Source organism: Cervus elaphus, chromosome 13, assembly GCF_910594005.1.
Source record: "Cervus elaphus chromosome 13, mCerEla1.1, whole genome shotgun sequence".
Lineage (NCBI taxonomy): Eukaryota > Metazoa > Chordata > Mammalia > Artiodactyla > Cervidae > Cervus > Cervus elaphus.
In genome coordinates this window covers 58,234,023-58,249,500 of record NC_057827.1, presented here as the reverse complement: position 1 = coordinate 58,249,500, position 15,478 = coordinate 58,234,023, and the positions used below count along the sequence as shown (strand labels likewise).

At 55.0% G+C, this 15,478-nt stretch overlaps 1 protein-coding gene across 5 annotated transcripts in view; it reads left to right on the top strand.

The window, feature by feature from the left end:
• The window catches only part of CCDC88C (coiled-coil domain containing 88C), a 142,157-nt gene that overhangs the window by 88,128 nt on the left and 38,551 nt on the right, over window positions 1–15,478 (top strand). For all 5 annotated transcript variants that reach the window (XM_043921745.1, XM_043921744.1, XM_043921746.1 and 2 more), the window contains exons 11-15: window positions 3,223–3,369; window positions 4,026–4,170; window positions 7,828–8,012; window positions 11,956–12,093; window positions 13,782–14,831. In XM_043921745.1, the coding sequence (XP_043777680.1) occupies window positions 3,223–3,369; window positions 4,026–4,170; window positions 7,828–8,012; window positions 11,956–12,093; window positions 13,782–14,831 (1,665 nt within the window). The remainder of the gene's footprint in view (window positions 1–3,222; window positions 3,370–4,025; window positions 4,171–7,827; window positions 8,013–11,955; window positions 12,094–13,781; window positions 14,832–15,478) is intronic.

Below are 15,478 nucleotides of genomic sequence, written 5' to 3'. Positions count from 1 at the left end.
TGATTCAGCCCGCCACGCTCCTGAGTCGGGCGAAGTCTAAAAGCAGGCAGGTCCTTGGTGAAGCCTCAGGGGCTCCAGTGGAATGGGGTGGGTGGGCAGAGATTAGTGAGGGGTGGTCCTTCCTGAGTGGGAGGCCGCTGCTTGCCCCAAGTAGGGTAACCCAGGGCTCCCTCCCCTGAGGACCCCTCGGGGCCGGCTCTGGACACCTCAGGGATCTGTTGGGTGCTTAGGGATCCATTGGGTGGTCCTGAGGGCAGTGGGCAGGAGCTGGTGGTTGCTTTGATTTTTACCCCTCCTTCTGGATTTTGGTGCTTTTTGGGAGGGGGGACATAAGGCATCCCTGAAACAACTGTTAGCTTGATGCTGGTGATGCTCAGTGAGTACCAGCCTGAACAGTGTCTCACGGGGGCATAAAGAGACGGTAGTCAGCAGCCGGCCTGCTTCCTGGGCCCCAGACGCCGTGCACAGACCATTTGGTGTGCCTTATCCCATCCGACCCCTACCTCAGCCCTGTTTTATGTCCAGCAGAGGAAGGCGGGATCCACGGTGAGAAAAAGGTGTCTGCTCCGGGCCCCACGGCTGGCAGCCCACGCGGCGGACCTGGGACCTGAGCCGTCAGCCCACGTTGCTGGTCACCTCACAGACAGGCAGGGGCAGCTCTGGAGTCACGTGGGGACCGACCGTCAGGCCTGGACTGTGACTTCTAAACGTGGCCCCTCAGCTGTTTGCCGGGCTGGGCTAGCCCTTAAATGGCCACCTGCTTCACCTGGGGTCATGGCCTTAGGAGCGGGCTGGCCTCGACAGCTGCCCCAGAGGTGGGGAGGCGGGCGTCTGCCTGGGGGCAGAGTCCTGGGCTCTGTGCAAGCGTGGGCTTAGCTTCTTGCAGGCTTCTCACTTCTGTGGTGAGGACGTGTGCAAGGCTAGTTATTTCTGTCGTCTAATGTATGGTTGAGTGGTTACCACCAGGAAATTGGGACATTTTTGAGTAGTAGTTAGCAGTTATCCTGTATCGTATTCTGCTCCCCTGGTCGCCCTTGTTTATCCCTGCCTGTCAAAAATCGAGGCCCCCTTGAATGCCATCTGTGATCCCCCCTCACAGCATGATTCAGCTGACAGGTGTTTAGTGAATATTCCTGTGAGGCCCACAAGAGCAGAAGTGGAATAGGCCTGCCTTGAGGAGTTCAGTCTGGGGGAGGAGGACAGGCCAGCACATCACTGTCTCACAGTATACCCAGGGTGCTCTGGGGGCCCAGGTAGCTGACTCAACCAGTGGGACAGTGGGAATCTGCAGGCCCTTCTCAAAAGGGGCAGCTCAGGCTGGGCTTTGGGGGTTGAATAGGAGTTTATTGTGAGGATGAAAGGATGGCCTGTGTTTTGGAACTCAGGGCTGGGAGTGCTGGTGGGCAGACCTGTTGGAATATAGGTGTGAACAGTGGAGGCGGTGATCAGAGAGGAGGACCAGGTCTTCCTGCTTGAAACCCCTCTTTTGCTGTGCCTCACACTGTTTTTGGTAGTCTGAGCCTCTCACCCACATGAGCCCCTTGAGGATGGGTTGCAGGCAGTCTCAGCTCTCTGGCCCATGTTCAAATCCCAGTTTTACCCCTTGCTGGCTTTATGATTTGGGGTTTATTCCTTAATTTACCCAAATCGGCCTCTTTCTCCATAGGAAGGCACTGTTCTGCCTCCCCCTCCAGGCTATGGTGAAGAGTGAGTGGGGTAGGGGCAGGGAGCCCCTGGTGCAGGGCTGGCCACACGGTGGATGTCATCTCCAGCAGAGAGGGTGCCCAGGGGAATTTAGAGTTTTAATGGTTATACCTTTTATGGCTGTCAGGCTTTGATCAGAACCGTGTCCGCTGACCGGAAGGCTTGCAGTTTCCCCTCTACCAGGAATCTTGGATTCTGGCCTGTGCAGGGCGAGTGGACGTGCAGTGGATATCACAGCTCCTGGCCCAGCTCTCAGTGGTTAGAATCCACACGCGGGGCCAGCCTCAGAACACTGCCCACCGGGAGGAACATTCCCTGTGTGCATGTTGCTGAGATGAAAGCGTTCAGGGGACTCTTGGTCCCCGCGAGATGCTGAGTGGTGCTGGGCTGCGTGATGGACTACTCTGCAAGGGGGCAGCCATAGCATTCCACACCCAGCATGTGCCTGGAACTTACTTGTGGGGGTCACATGTGTTTGTGACTTCACTGTCTTAAAGACTCCCCTTTTCCAGGAAATGGCTGAGAACGGTGGTTTTTCCAAGAGCATATGTGTAAAATGCTTACATACAAGCTGTTGATTGAATGAAAGAACAGCTTCCCCAACACCCTGATCAATGGAATGAATGTTGAGCTGAGAGGATTAGACTTAGCCCTTGAACTGGGACAGACTCTTAACCCCACTCCTCCCTTGTTAAGGAAATGGAGGCCCAGCGAGGTCCTGGAGCTGTCAGTGGAGTCCACTTGTCCAGCCAGATGAGGTTGTAGACGTCATATGCCTGTGCACCGTGGCTGGCATAGAAAGTGTTACCTTCCTGGGTTGATTTCATTTATTATTATATTTTAACTGGAGTAGAATTGCTTTACAATGTTGTGTTAGTTTCTGCTGAACAACAAAGTGAATCAGCTATTAAGTATCGGTATATCCCCTCCCTCTTGGACCTCCCTCCCACCCACACATCCCACCCCTCAGGGTAATCACAGAGCACCAAGCCAAGCTCCCTGTGCTACATAGCAACTTCCCACTGACTCTCTATTTTACATTGGGTAGTGTGTATATTGGGCGTCCCTGGTGATTCAGAGGCAAAGAATCCACCTGCCAAGCAGAAGATCTGGGTTTGATCCCACACTGTGGGATCGTGTGGCCCAGTTCGGTTGGGAAGATCCCCTGGAGACAGAAACAGCAACCCACTCCAGTGTTCTTGCCTGAAGGATCCCTTGGACAGAGGAGCGTGGCAGGCTACAGTCCATGAGGTTGCAAAAGACCTGGACACAACTTAGTGACTAAGCAACAGTGTGTGCACATGTCAGATAAGTCATGGATGTTTTCTTTCAGTCAAGAAAGTCCTTGCGGCCTGACCTAATGAAAAAGGTGGAGATGCTCAAAAGTGGGGACAGAACTCTCTCAAGGCAGCAGCCTTTCCCCTGGATTGTTTGTTTTGGTCCAGGGACCTGGACGAGCTGTCGTCACGAAGCCAGTACCTTTAGCTGATGGTTCTCCTGTGTGTTTTTGCTGCCCAGGAGCTGAGAGAAGATAATATCATTTTAATTGAAACCAAGGCCATGCTGGAGGAACAGCTGACGGCTGCTCGGGCCCGGGGCGATAAAGTTCACGAGCTGGAGAAAGAGAACCTGCAGCTGAAATCGAAGCTTCACGACCTGGAATTGGTATTGCGGGCTGCTGCCACACAAACCTGTCTGAACAGATTGGGGCGGTTTCGGGTCGTGCCATGCCCTTCTCTGATTTTTTCCGTCACTGGTCTTGGTGCCGCTGCTGACACCGTAACTCGCTGACTGCGGAGAGTAGCTGGCTCAGCTCGGCGACTGGGGTGGGCCCCACTGGGCGCCCACAGACGGACAGGACGAGACCACCATGCTGGACCGCTCATGTATGGATGAGTTCATGTGTGTGTCTTTTGCAAGAAGAGCCTCTGCTGGCTTTTATGGTGAGGTCCAAGCTGAGATCCCTGAGTTCCTTTCCAGGCTTCTCAAAGCATGTTAGGTGCCCTGGAGCCACGAAGCCGCCTGTCACCAGGGTACTTGCTCTAAAGCACTGGGCCATAAGTCACTTTGTTCAGAGAGCGTTCAGTTAGAGACCTGGGCACGCTCATCACCCTCCGTTGCTAGTCATTGTATCTTTCAGTGGCCGTAACTCTGAGCTGGGCCCTGGGCTAGATTCATTTGGTCTTCGGGGAAGCAAGCAGGAACCCAGAAGTCCTTCCATTCTTCAGGAATGGGCAGGGGGGTTGGATACATGGGGGCCAGGACCTGTCCAGAGGCGTCCCCCGGCCATGTTCTCACTCCGTATTTTCTTCCCGCCCTAGGACCGGGACACGGATAAGAAGCGAATAGAGGAGCTGCTGGAGGAGAACATGGTCCTGGAGATTGCTCAGAAGCAGAGCATGAACGAGTCCGCCCACCTCGGCTGGGAGCTGGAGCAGCTGTCCAAGAACGCAGACCTGTCGGACGGTAGGGGGCGCCCGGTGCTCGGGAGCCGGCCAGCCCGCGACCGCTTCCTCATCCAGGGAGCGGAGCTCTGGGCTCTAAATCTTCTGTGTCAGGCCATCCATTCACCCCGAGTAAATAGGATTTCCTTCAAGTGCCATTTGGAACTGTTTCATTACCCTTCTCCCCAAGGAGAGCAGGAGGGGTCTGGCAGCCTTGATATCAGGACATGAAACACAAATTAAGTGTTGCCAGGTTTCCCAGTTCCCATATGGACAGTCCCAGGAGCTTGCAGATTACCGCGTGCTGACACCCGGAGGGCATCAGAGACCTATCTGTGGATGGTTGAAAGCCCTGGATGGCAGGAGACATCCCCAGTGGTCACTCATCCCCGCTATGAATGTACCCTGGGCATTATTTTCCCGTTCATTTGCATAATTGGGCAAGACGGATGCAGTCTGTTCTCTGTCACCCCAGGCGGGGGCTGCTAAGTGGCTGCTTCTCGCAGGACCCAGGCCTCTTCTGGCTTGCACCGCTGCCCCTGCTCGAAACAGACGGGGCATCTCGGCCAGGGGAAGGTGGGTGGGGCAGCGGTCAGCACTGCGGCGGGAAGCTTCGGCTCCCAGCAAACAATAAGCCAGTTCCTGTGTTCAGAAATAGCACACGTGCCTGTGATGGAGCGAGTTATTGTTTACTTAGGGCTGTGCAGAGCGAGGTAGGGCTTTCGCCTGGTCTGGGAGTCGCTTTTTTCAATTCTCAAAAGCATGCCCCCAGACAATGGAAAGTTTGTTGAATGTAGCTGGAAAACATATTTTCTTCAACGGGCGTCCCATCAGCTCCAAACCAAACATCAGTTTGGTAAACTACCAGCCTGTGAGGGGAGTTAGTTTTATCTGTGCTTTGGGGCCTGTACCCTGTGCTGGGGACTAAGGGTAGGATCACCCCGATTCCTGGCCCTGGGAGGAGAGTAGGTCCATCGGGGAGGATCACTGCCCCCTGGTGGAGCAGAGACGTGGTGCAGGCTGCCAGGGACAGTCCCAGACCTAATGAGAGTTTCTCTACGAGACCACGGTGGCCTCTGGGTTTGGAAAGCCTTGCTCCTTCAGACGACTACTCAGTATCGTGTGTAAGCCCTTTCAGGTCAGTGAGCATGATTTATGTTCGATGTTCCCAACTCCTAGTGCTTAGCTGGGAGCTACTGAACATTGGCTTGAATGAAGGCATAATGCAAGCAGAGCCCGAATGCACTTTTTCATGTGGTGTGGTGGCTTCTTGAGTCAAGAAAGACCTGGCTTAAAGTCCCGGCTTCTCTGCTTGTTAGCTGGGTGACCTCTTTTAGAACTCAATTTCCTTATCTGCAAAGTGGAGATAACAGAGCTGCCTCACAGGAGGCGACGGTGAAGCACGACACCTTGCCTGGCCCACGGGCACAATAAAGGATGCTATTCTTACGGCCACTGTCTCACTGAAATAGATCCCATTACTCTGATTGCTTGGGTGCTGATGAGCATAGCACTCAGTAATGAGCTGTTGTGTCTTCGTGATCGTCTCCGAAGCACTGGCTTTTATGGAAGAGGGAAGGAGGCTTGTGGTCAGCCGTGTTGTTGAAGTGATAGAACCTTAGAAATTATTCCCCATGGGTACAGAGTTTCAGTCTGGGATGATGGGTACAGAGTTTCAGTCTGGGATGATGAAAAGGTGTGGAGGTAGATAGTAAAGATGGTTGCACATCAATGGGAATGCATCTAATGCTACAGAAGGGTGAATTTTATGTTATAATGTTTTTCCCAAATAGAAAATGTTCATTTTTCACAAATGCCATGGTAGCGTCCAAATGATCACAGGCTCTGAATTAATGGAGTTTCAGTTGAGGTTTGTTTGTAACATAGTTTTCATGTGTGGCGAGCACATGTGCTTCTGTGTGTCGGCCCTGGACCTGGGCTGCGGACCTGTGTCCACCTCCCCTGCTGTGCTGCCTGTTGTTGCTTGGGGTCTTGAGGACATTCAAGCTGGTGGGTTCTGAACTGCTGTTCTTGGTGGAGGATGAGAACTCAGAGAGGGTGGCAGATGCCTCTTAGACCTTAGGATATATGCCCAGAGGATCTGAACACACACGCTCGTGTCTGGTTCGATGTGCTCACTGTGGAAGCCTTCGTGCTGCGTGTATCCTTGCCCCTGGGGGTGATGAGTGAGAGCAGGTAAGGGTGCAGCCCTCTTTTCACATCAGGCTCCCAGAGCTGAGTCCGTGACACTGTTGGAACAAGTGAGGACAGTACAACCTCAGCCCTTTCTTTTGAGAGCTTTTGTTCACGTTCATTTCTCCTCCTGAATAAGTCCCATGACTTACCTAAAGTCTTGCACTCGCTGGTGGCAGGAAGAAGCTGAGAACTCCCGTTCTTCCGCACCGCGCCCCCTTTCTCTGTATGCATTTGAGCTATTTGAAAGGAACCAGCTAAGGGGTCCCCAGCCCCCAGGTCACGGACTGGTACTGGTCCCCGTCCCCTCTCCCACCCTGGTCAGTGGAGAAATTGTCTTCCATGAGACCAGTCCCCGCTGCCAAAAAGGTTGGGGACCGCTGGAATAAATAATCTTCCTCTTTCTATCTTTAGCTCATATTTTCATCACATTTAGGTTTTTTTTTAGAAAACAACCAAATATTTGAAAATGAATTACTATACCCTTAAGAAACCCCTCAATCAAAGAAAATAATCAAATAGGGATTAGGAAACAACTGAATCATTCGTAGAAAATCTGTACTATGGGTATATCAGTTTGTGGAAGGAAACTTATACTAGAAATACTAGAAAAGTAAAATTAATAATGTTTGCGTTAATTTTCTTTTTTGTACTTACAAAGGGTGAGATTTATTTTTTAAATTTTTATTGGCATGTAGTTGCTTTCCAATGTTGTGATAGTTTCTGCCGTACAACACAGTAAATCAGCTATCCGTATACATATATCCCCCCTTTTTTAGATTTCCTTCTTACACTTAGAATTTTTATTTTTATTTATTTTTTTTCCATTTATTTTTATTAGTTGGAGGCTAATTACTTTACAACATTGTAGTAGTTTTTGCCATACATTGACATGAATCGGCCATACTTAGAATTTTTAAAGCGATTTACATACATCTTGCATTTCTTCCCCCAATGTAATCATGAAATTACAAAATGAAATCTCCGTTCAGGGGACCTTATCCAGGGAAGGCAAGTACTGGGCATGCGTACCCACGGAGCCTTCTGCCACCCGTGGCAGACATAACTAGTCGATTACCGTGCCCCTCCTGCTGAGCCGCCCAGACTCCCGTTGCCCTCAGAGCTGGCATGGAAAATGTTGTCTATTTCCCATCTCGGTTAGTTTCTAAGATCCTTGAGTTGTATGGTCATGTGAGCCGCTTGGTAAAAAATGGTTCCCAGCAGTTGACACGATCTTTAACTTTTCCATTGGCGTCTTTGCTGTAACCTGCTTTCCTCTGAAGCTCTGGGCCCAGCTGAGCTAGCAGAGGACTGTCACTGTCGGGGGGACTTTCAGGCACTAACTGTGACAGTACCATGTGAAATGGGGGGGACCCCCCAGCCAGCCCCTGGGACCCCCTTCCCGGCCCCTGAAACCACGGCATGGGGCGCCCGATGCCCCTGGCTCGCGGCTGGAGCCCGGAGCCGACTCGGCTTTGTGCTTCAGCCTCCAGGAAGTCGTTTGTGTTCGAGCTGAATGAGTGCGCCTCCAGCCGCATCCTGAAGCTGGAGAAGGAGAACCAGAGCCTCCAGAGCACCATCCAGGGGCTGCGTGATGCATCCCTGGCGCTCGAGGAGAGCAGCCTCAAGTGCGGGGAGCTGCAGAAGGAGAACCAGCAGCTCAGCAAGAAGGTAACCCGGCCGGGGGTTGGGGGGGATGTCGGGCAGGTGGATACCCTGGTATGCCATCTGGAGGCTGGTAGGGAGACAGGTATAAGTGAGGATGCACAGCTTGGAGGAGAGCAGAAGCCAGTGCAGCCACAGTTAATTATAACACAAGAGCAAGAGCAGTCATAGAAAGCAGTCAGGAGACAGTGGGGCTTGTGCTTGCACAATCTTGAAGGTGTGACCTCTGTGTGCCTACTTTTCTTCATCTCTGAAATGGGGTTCATGGGCTTCCCATCTAACACATGTTGCGAGGACTTGATGGGTTAGTGTATGTCAGGGGTCTGGTATGTAATAAGTGTTCAGTGAGAAGAAACCAGTGGACTCTTTGAAAATAAAAAAAAAACCTTAGGATGGGGCATAGGAGAGAGGAAGCAATGAGGTAAGACATATACACATATATGTATGGGGGGTAGGGACCGTTGATGGACGTTTTTGGGCCCTGCTGATGGTGAACAGGACCAGTGCCCACCCCTCCATGTGGGTTTATGGGATGGAGAAGAAGAGAGGGCCAAACTGCATTTGCCTTTCGGGACAGCTGCTGGGTCTTCCCAGGAGCACGGCAGATCCCAGACATCTGGGAGGGCAGACAGAGGCTTACAGACCAGTCTTCGTTCTCTGGTTACAGGGATCCCCATTTGCACCAGGGATTCAGTCTCAGGTGCAGGGAGGGCCATTGAGAGGCTAGGGATGGCTTCCGTGGCTTTGGCCACTCCAGGTCAGAGGGCATCTGTACATCACAGTGCCATGGCACAATCACACTGAAGGCTCTGAGCACAGTAGCTGTCAGCGTCCAGCTGAGGGTGAGCGCGTGAGCGTGCATGCTTGCTGACCACCCTGCAGGCCTGGTGCTTTCAGCTGTCCCACCTGCCCGTGAGTCCTGCCAGCATCATTTACTGAGGCTGCATGGGCAGTGGGAGACACTGGCCACAGGCAGAGACCTGGGCTCCGCTGGTCCTGACTCTGCTGGACCCTTATCTCTGGGCTAGACTTGGGACAGCCCCTCCTCCTGTGACTGGGTCTCTGGAGCCCCCTCATGGGACCTCCCAGGCTCGATTACTCACTCTTCGTGTCCCTTTGAAGCCTTGTGTGCCTTGCAGCATTTCAGCCGACAAATATTTTGTCCTGGCTTCGTAGGGTGATAGATAACCCCCACCCCATCCCATCTCATGCCATGTCTCAATGCAGAACAGCGTGGGGAAGGCAGCTAGATGGTTTAGGTTTTTTAGATTCACATGGGCCTAGCACAGGAGATGTCTTTATAAGTGGCATTTTGACCTCAGCCTAGAGGAAAAGAATCCACCTTTAGAAAGATGAGAACCATCGGCTCCGCAGGTCCTCACGGGTCTGCTGCACAAAGCCCATGATGTAATAGCACTGGCCTGGCTCCCAGCAGGCCACTGAGATAAATGACCGCTCGCGCTTTTCTCAGCCCTAGTGGTCCACGCCGGCCCCGCACCCCTGCACAGAGGAGGTGCAGTGGGTGTGCCCACCTGGCCGTACTCCTCAGCCCCCGTCTCTCTGGTCCCACCCTCCTGCTTCCCCCAGGGCCGGTTCCCTGGTGGGACACCAGCCCTCTCCTGCCACAGGCCTTAAGAGACAGGGCTTGGCACAGAGTCCCTGGCAGGAGGGAGGTGCCACAGTTCCCAGACCCATGCTGTGGCCGGTGCTGGGAGCCCTGGGACGCGGCCTTCTGCCCGCCAGAGTACCTCTTGCCATCTTACTTAGTCTGCCCTCCATCTGACTGACCCTGTCCTGGCCCAGCAGGTGTGGTTTCATGTTCTCCACGCCCCCCTCCCTCCCGCCACACACACACCCCGAGTCCGGCACTGACAGGTGCTCCCTGATGCCGGATGGGCAGACACCACAGCCCCGGCTGGAGGACTCACCCCCAGGCCCCCTGGACCCTCATCCGGTTCAGTTTGTCGGAATTTCCTTTCCCCAGCCTCAGCCATCCCACCGTCCTGGTCTCCCCATGCAGTGTGTCTGGGCACCAGCTGGCACTCCTCAGTCAATTGGTGAAGCCCCAAGTCTAATGGGGGCCAGCCCGGCTCGCATTCCCCACCTGGGAGGTCACGGGCCCAGAGGAGCTCAGTGACTTGCCTGAGCCTCACAGTGAGGACACAGCAGGGCTGGAATACACCCCCACAGGTCAATCCCCACCCTGCACTCCTCTTTTGAGGATGACTCAGACACATGCCACATCATACTGTACTTTTCTGTTGGCCCCAGCTGGGCCAGGCTCCCCCGTCTTGGGGTCCCTGGCTTGAGGTAGGGGGCTGAGGTGCTGACAAGGTGATGTAACGACATGAGTATGAGTCCTGCTCAGCCCAAGTCTCCCCGCTGGTGGGGGAAGAAACGTGCCCACTGCTTCCTCCCGTGGAGGTTTGAGAGCTCCCAGACCCATGATCCAGGAAGGAAAGGCGCCCCCCACTCCGTGCCACCTGTGGACAAGTAGACAGAGCCTGCCCACGGACAGCGATCCTTCAGGAGCTTTGGACACCTCTCTGTGCAAGGCCCCGGCTCAGACGGGCTGAACTGCAGTAGATCCAGGCCTGCTGCTCACTGGTGTCATTGGACATCTCGGGGTCTTACCCCAGAGCTTGATTGATGGCCTGGGGTCCGAGATCTTTCAAAGCTTTGAGACCCATCTGGTATTTGCAATCCATCTTTTTAGAAGAGCTGTTCCAAACCAGCATATCAGGATCCCTTATTGTTTAGTTGCTCAGTCATGTCCAGCTGTTTGCGATCCCTTGGACTGTAGCCTTCTAGGCTCCTCTGTCCATGGGATTTCGCAGACCTAAATACTGGAGTGGGTTGCCATTTCCTCTTCCAGAATCCCTTAGGACCATGTCAGAATGCAAACCGGCTGGTCAGAAGGTCTATAGGTGGTGAGGCCATGCTCTTGCAGGAAGGGGCAGTGAACACCGCTGCACCCGCTGCCTGCCAGCGCATGCCAAGCATGATGCAGTGACAGGGTCATGAGGATGCTTGCTGCTGATCCTGCATCAGTTACAGAAACTTGCTTGTGGTCACGTTGTTAGTAGGGAGGGACTGGAATCTGAACTCTATCCCTGTAGCACCAGAGTCATGCCTCTTTCCAAGTTCCAGCCCCCCATGCTGAGGGGTTTGGTGTTGGTGGGAAGGGGACCAGCAGCCTGGACACCCCCCCTGCAGGCAGCAGCAGGGGCTTCTCCTGGGAGCCCAGTCTCAGGCGCTGCCCTGGACCACTGAGTCAGAGCTTGCGTCCACCACCTCATCCAGGTGTTAGGCACCATACAGTAGTAGTTTCTGTTTTAGTAAGGTCAGGCTAGTGGATCTCAGCAGAAGGGCTTGGTGTCAGGGAAGTGATGGTGGTTTTCCGGGGCAGAGGGAAGGGGGTCTGGCCCCGGGCAGGCAGCAGCAATAGAGAAGATTGGGTAGAGAGGGCAGGGCTTGGGGACAGAATTACTGGAAGGTGAAAGAGGAAGGAGGGGTGTGTCCGCAGACCTCTCTGCACATCGGGGTGAACCGGAGAGTCACCGAGTTAAGTCTGCGGGGCGTCCAGTGGTGGTGGCCCCAGGCATGTGGTCTGACCCGCAGGACAAGGGACAAGGCCTGAGATGGGAGAAAGGAGGCCCAGGGGCACTTGGGCCCATGGCATCGAGGATGAGGAGAGGTGGGCTGCAAAGAAGCTGACCAATGGTGCCCATGGCCTTTCACTTCTATGAGCTGGAAATGCAAGCCGTGGGCTGGGAGCTGAGAGTCGAGGGTGTCTGGAGGTCCCTTCAGAGCAAGGCCGGGCCACTTTCCCTCGAGAAAAAGGCCCCATTCAAGTGTTCGGTGGGGCTGACGGGTTTTGAGTTGGTTTTAAAACATAGATCGCTTTGTGAGGCTCACTGCTGCCCGTCTGGGTCTTCTGGCTCCGCAGATTGAAAAGTTACAGACCCAGCTGGAGAGAGAGAAGCAGAGTAACCAAGATTTGGAAACCCTGAGTGAGGAGCTCATCAAAGAGAAGGAGCAGCTACAGAGCGACATGGAGACCCTGAAGGCCGACAAAGCCCGGCAGGTAGGTCCCCTGGGAACGGATGCCTCTTCTGGAGCAGGAGGGAGAGTAGTCCAGGATTTAGCCATTTTCTGGGACTCTGTAGGGGAAACGCGGGTGACCAGGCATCTGGCTTAGCTGCAGCTCAAACCAGATGCTCTCAGTCAGCGCTGGGGTGGGTGTGCCCCCTCCCCACCCCGGTGGGGACGCTGGCCGAACCTGAAAATGAGTGTCATGACGAGAGGAGAGAGGAGATGCTCTTGGTGTGTGGCGGGCTGAGCTATACGTCCAGCATCACACAGGACAGCCCCGCGTGACCAAGGACGATCCAGCTCCCAGTGTCCATAGCACCATGCCGAGCCCCTGAGGTTTATTGGTGGGAGGCAGTCCAGGGCTGGTGCGGGGGCTCTGTGATGCCGGGCACGGGCCAGGCTCTCCTCCTCCTCTGCCAGTCTTAGCTGGGGCTGCCGCGTGCCCTCAAGGAACGGGAGAAAGAACTGGAGGGTGAGGAGCAGAGGGGCACCCCCCCCACCCCCTGGGACCCTCTGTTACCTTCACTGGTCACACCCAACACGTGACTACCCCCTACCTGCGAGGGGAGGCTGGGGTTTCAGGTATTTGAATTTTTCAGCTGCTGAGCTGGAGCAAAATAGAGGGGATGGGATAGTGCCATGTTTGGTGAAAAGACAGGCGGGGTCCCTGGCCGGATGTGGCTTACATGGAGGGCAGAAGGTGACAAGCCAGGTGATCCCAGGCATGTGTTCTGGAGGGAGTAAACGGAGAGAATCCTGCTGGGTGCAGGCGCTGAGGAGTCAGGGTGCAAGGCTGTCCCTGAGGGACTGCTGCTCATACGCTGAGCCCTGGAGGACGGGGAGGAGTCGGGGATGCTGAAGGCCAGGGGAGGACCGTCCAGGGCAGAGGGAAGACGGTGTACAGGGGCTGCGGGTGAGGAGTGGCCTCGGGAGCCCGCAGAGGTGAGCGGCCAGGATGAGCGTGCCGAGGCAATCAACTGCCATCGTTTTCAGTAAGAGGGAGAGATGGGTTTCTGTCACTACATCTTCCTGGCTGCCCTGAGGGCATTCTAACTTGAACTGTCTTCCTAAGGGCCTCCATGCTCTTCACCTCATGTCCATGTTCGCCCCTAGGAACTTCAGGGATTTTTTTCAATTGAACTGTAATTCAGTTCTGGCGCACAGCAGAGTGATTCAGATATACATGTGCGTGCGTGCATGGGTCTCTGCTTAGTTGCTTTAGTCATGTCCCACTCTTTGCAACCCTGTGAACCATACCCCGCCAGGCTTCTCTGTCCATGGTTTTCTCCAAGTGAGAATACTGGAGTGGGTTGCTATGCCATCCTCCAGGGGATCTTCCCGACCCAGGGATCGAACCCGGGTCTCCTGCATCTTCTGCATGACAGGCAGATTCTTGACTGCTGAGCCACTGGGGAAGCCTATATGTGCGGTGTGTGTGTATAAAAAAATATATGTACACATATATGCGTATACTTTTTCTATACTCTTTTTCCATTGTAGGTTATTGCAAGTTATTGGAGATAGTTCCCTGTGATGTATAGTAATACCATTAGGACTTCAGCAGGGAATGGTCTTTTAGGGCCTGGGCTTCAGTCACCAGATTAAACCAGACTTCAGCCCCAGAGCACCACAATATGCCTGTGCAACAGCCAATGTCTCTCCCACCGTGTCTTCCCCCAGATCAAGGACCTTGAGCAAGAAAAGGACCATCTCAACCAGGCGGTGTGGACACTGCGGGAGAGGTCGCAGGCGGGCAGCGAGGCCCGCGCCAAGGACGTGGAGCAGGAGAACAAGGCCCTGCTCAGGACGGTGGCGGAGACCAGCGGCCGGCTGAGCAGGCTGGAGCGGGAGCAGCAGCAGCTGCAGCGGGCGCTGGAGCAGGCGCAGGAGAAGGCGGGCCGGGCCGAGGCGCTGGAGCGGGAGCTGGGGCGGCTGGAGCAGAGGGCCAGCACCCTGCAGGCGGCAGGCGAGCGGGCGGAGGCCGCGGAGCGCGAGAGCCACGGGCTGGCGCTGGAGAACCGGCAGTTGCGCAAGTCCCTGGACGCCCTGCAGAACGTGTCGGTGCAGCTGGCCGGCCTGGAGCGGGACAACCGGCAGCTGGACGAGGAGAACCTGGAGCTGCGCCGGATGGTGGAGGCCATGCGCTTCACGGGCGCCAAGGTGGCCCAGATGGAGCGCGAGAACCAGGAGCTGGAGCGCGAGAAGCAGGAGCTGAGGAAGAGCGTGGAGCTGCTCAAGGCGCTGGGCAAGAAGTCGGAGCGCCTGGAGCTCAGCTACCAGAGCCTGAGCGCCGAGAACCTGCGGCTGCAGCAGAGCCTGGACAGCGGCGGCCAGAAGGCGCAGGCCCTGGAGCAGGAGCTGGGGCAGCTGGAGGCCGAGAACCAGGGCCTGCGGCGGGACCTGGAGGCCCTCCGGCTGGCCCACCGGCAGCTCGAGCGGGCCGAGCAGGAGCGGAAGGCGCTGGAGCAGGAGGTGGCCCAGCTGGAGAAGGACAAGAAGCTGCTGGAGAAGGAGGCCCGGCGGCTCTGGCAGCAGGTGGAGCTCAAGGACGCCGTCCTGGACGACAGCTCCGCCAAGCTGTCCGCCGCCGAGAGGGAGAGCCGCGCGCTGGACAAGGAGCTGGCCCGCTGCCGGGACGCGGCTGGCAAGCTCAAGGAGCTGGAGAGGGACAACCGGGACCTCACCAAGCAGGTCACCATGCACACGAGGACGCTGACCACCCTGAGGGAGGTGAGCCGGGGGCCGGCGGGGTCGGCGTGATACATGGTGCGCGCTGTGGGATAGAGGTGGGACGGCGGGAGGCCCCTGGCGCGTGCCCCCCGCTTCGAACCAGAATGACACCCAAAAGCATGAAGAGGAAATAGACGTGACCTGTTAGGATCTGACCGCCCAGAGACAACCAGTGCCTGGGGTATTTTATTCCATCCTCTTCCTTGTGCATTTGTGTATACACTCACTTGGTACCCTACTTTCTACACCTCAGCCCTATTCTGTTTTTCACTTACTTTACCTTTTCTCATTACACTAAATAGCTTTCAAGCCACAATTTCTAATGGCCCTGAGGTAGATTTACTGTGATTAATTCTGTAGATTTACTGTGATTACTTCCCTGGCCACTCAGACAGTAAAGAATCTGCCTGCAGTGCAGGAGACCTTGGTTCAATCCCTGGGTCAGGAAGATCCCCTGGAGAAGGGAATGGCAACCCACTCCAATATGCTTGCCTGGAGAATTCTGTGGACAGAGGAGCCTGGTGGGCTTCAGTCCATGAGGTCGCAAAGAGTCAGACACGACTGAGCGACTAATACACACTAACACACATTTTCTGGACAATCAGATTATTTCTGAGTTTTCCCACTGTTTTATTTATTTTTGTAAA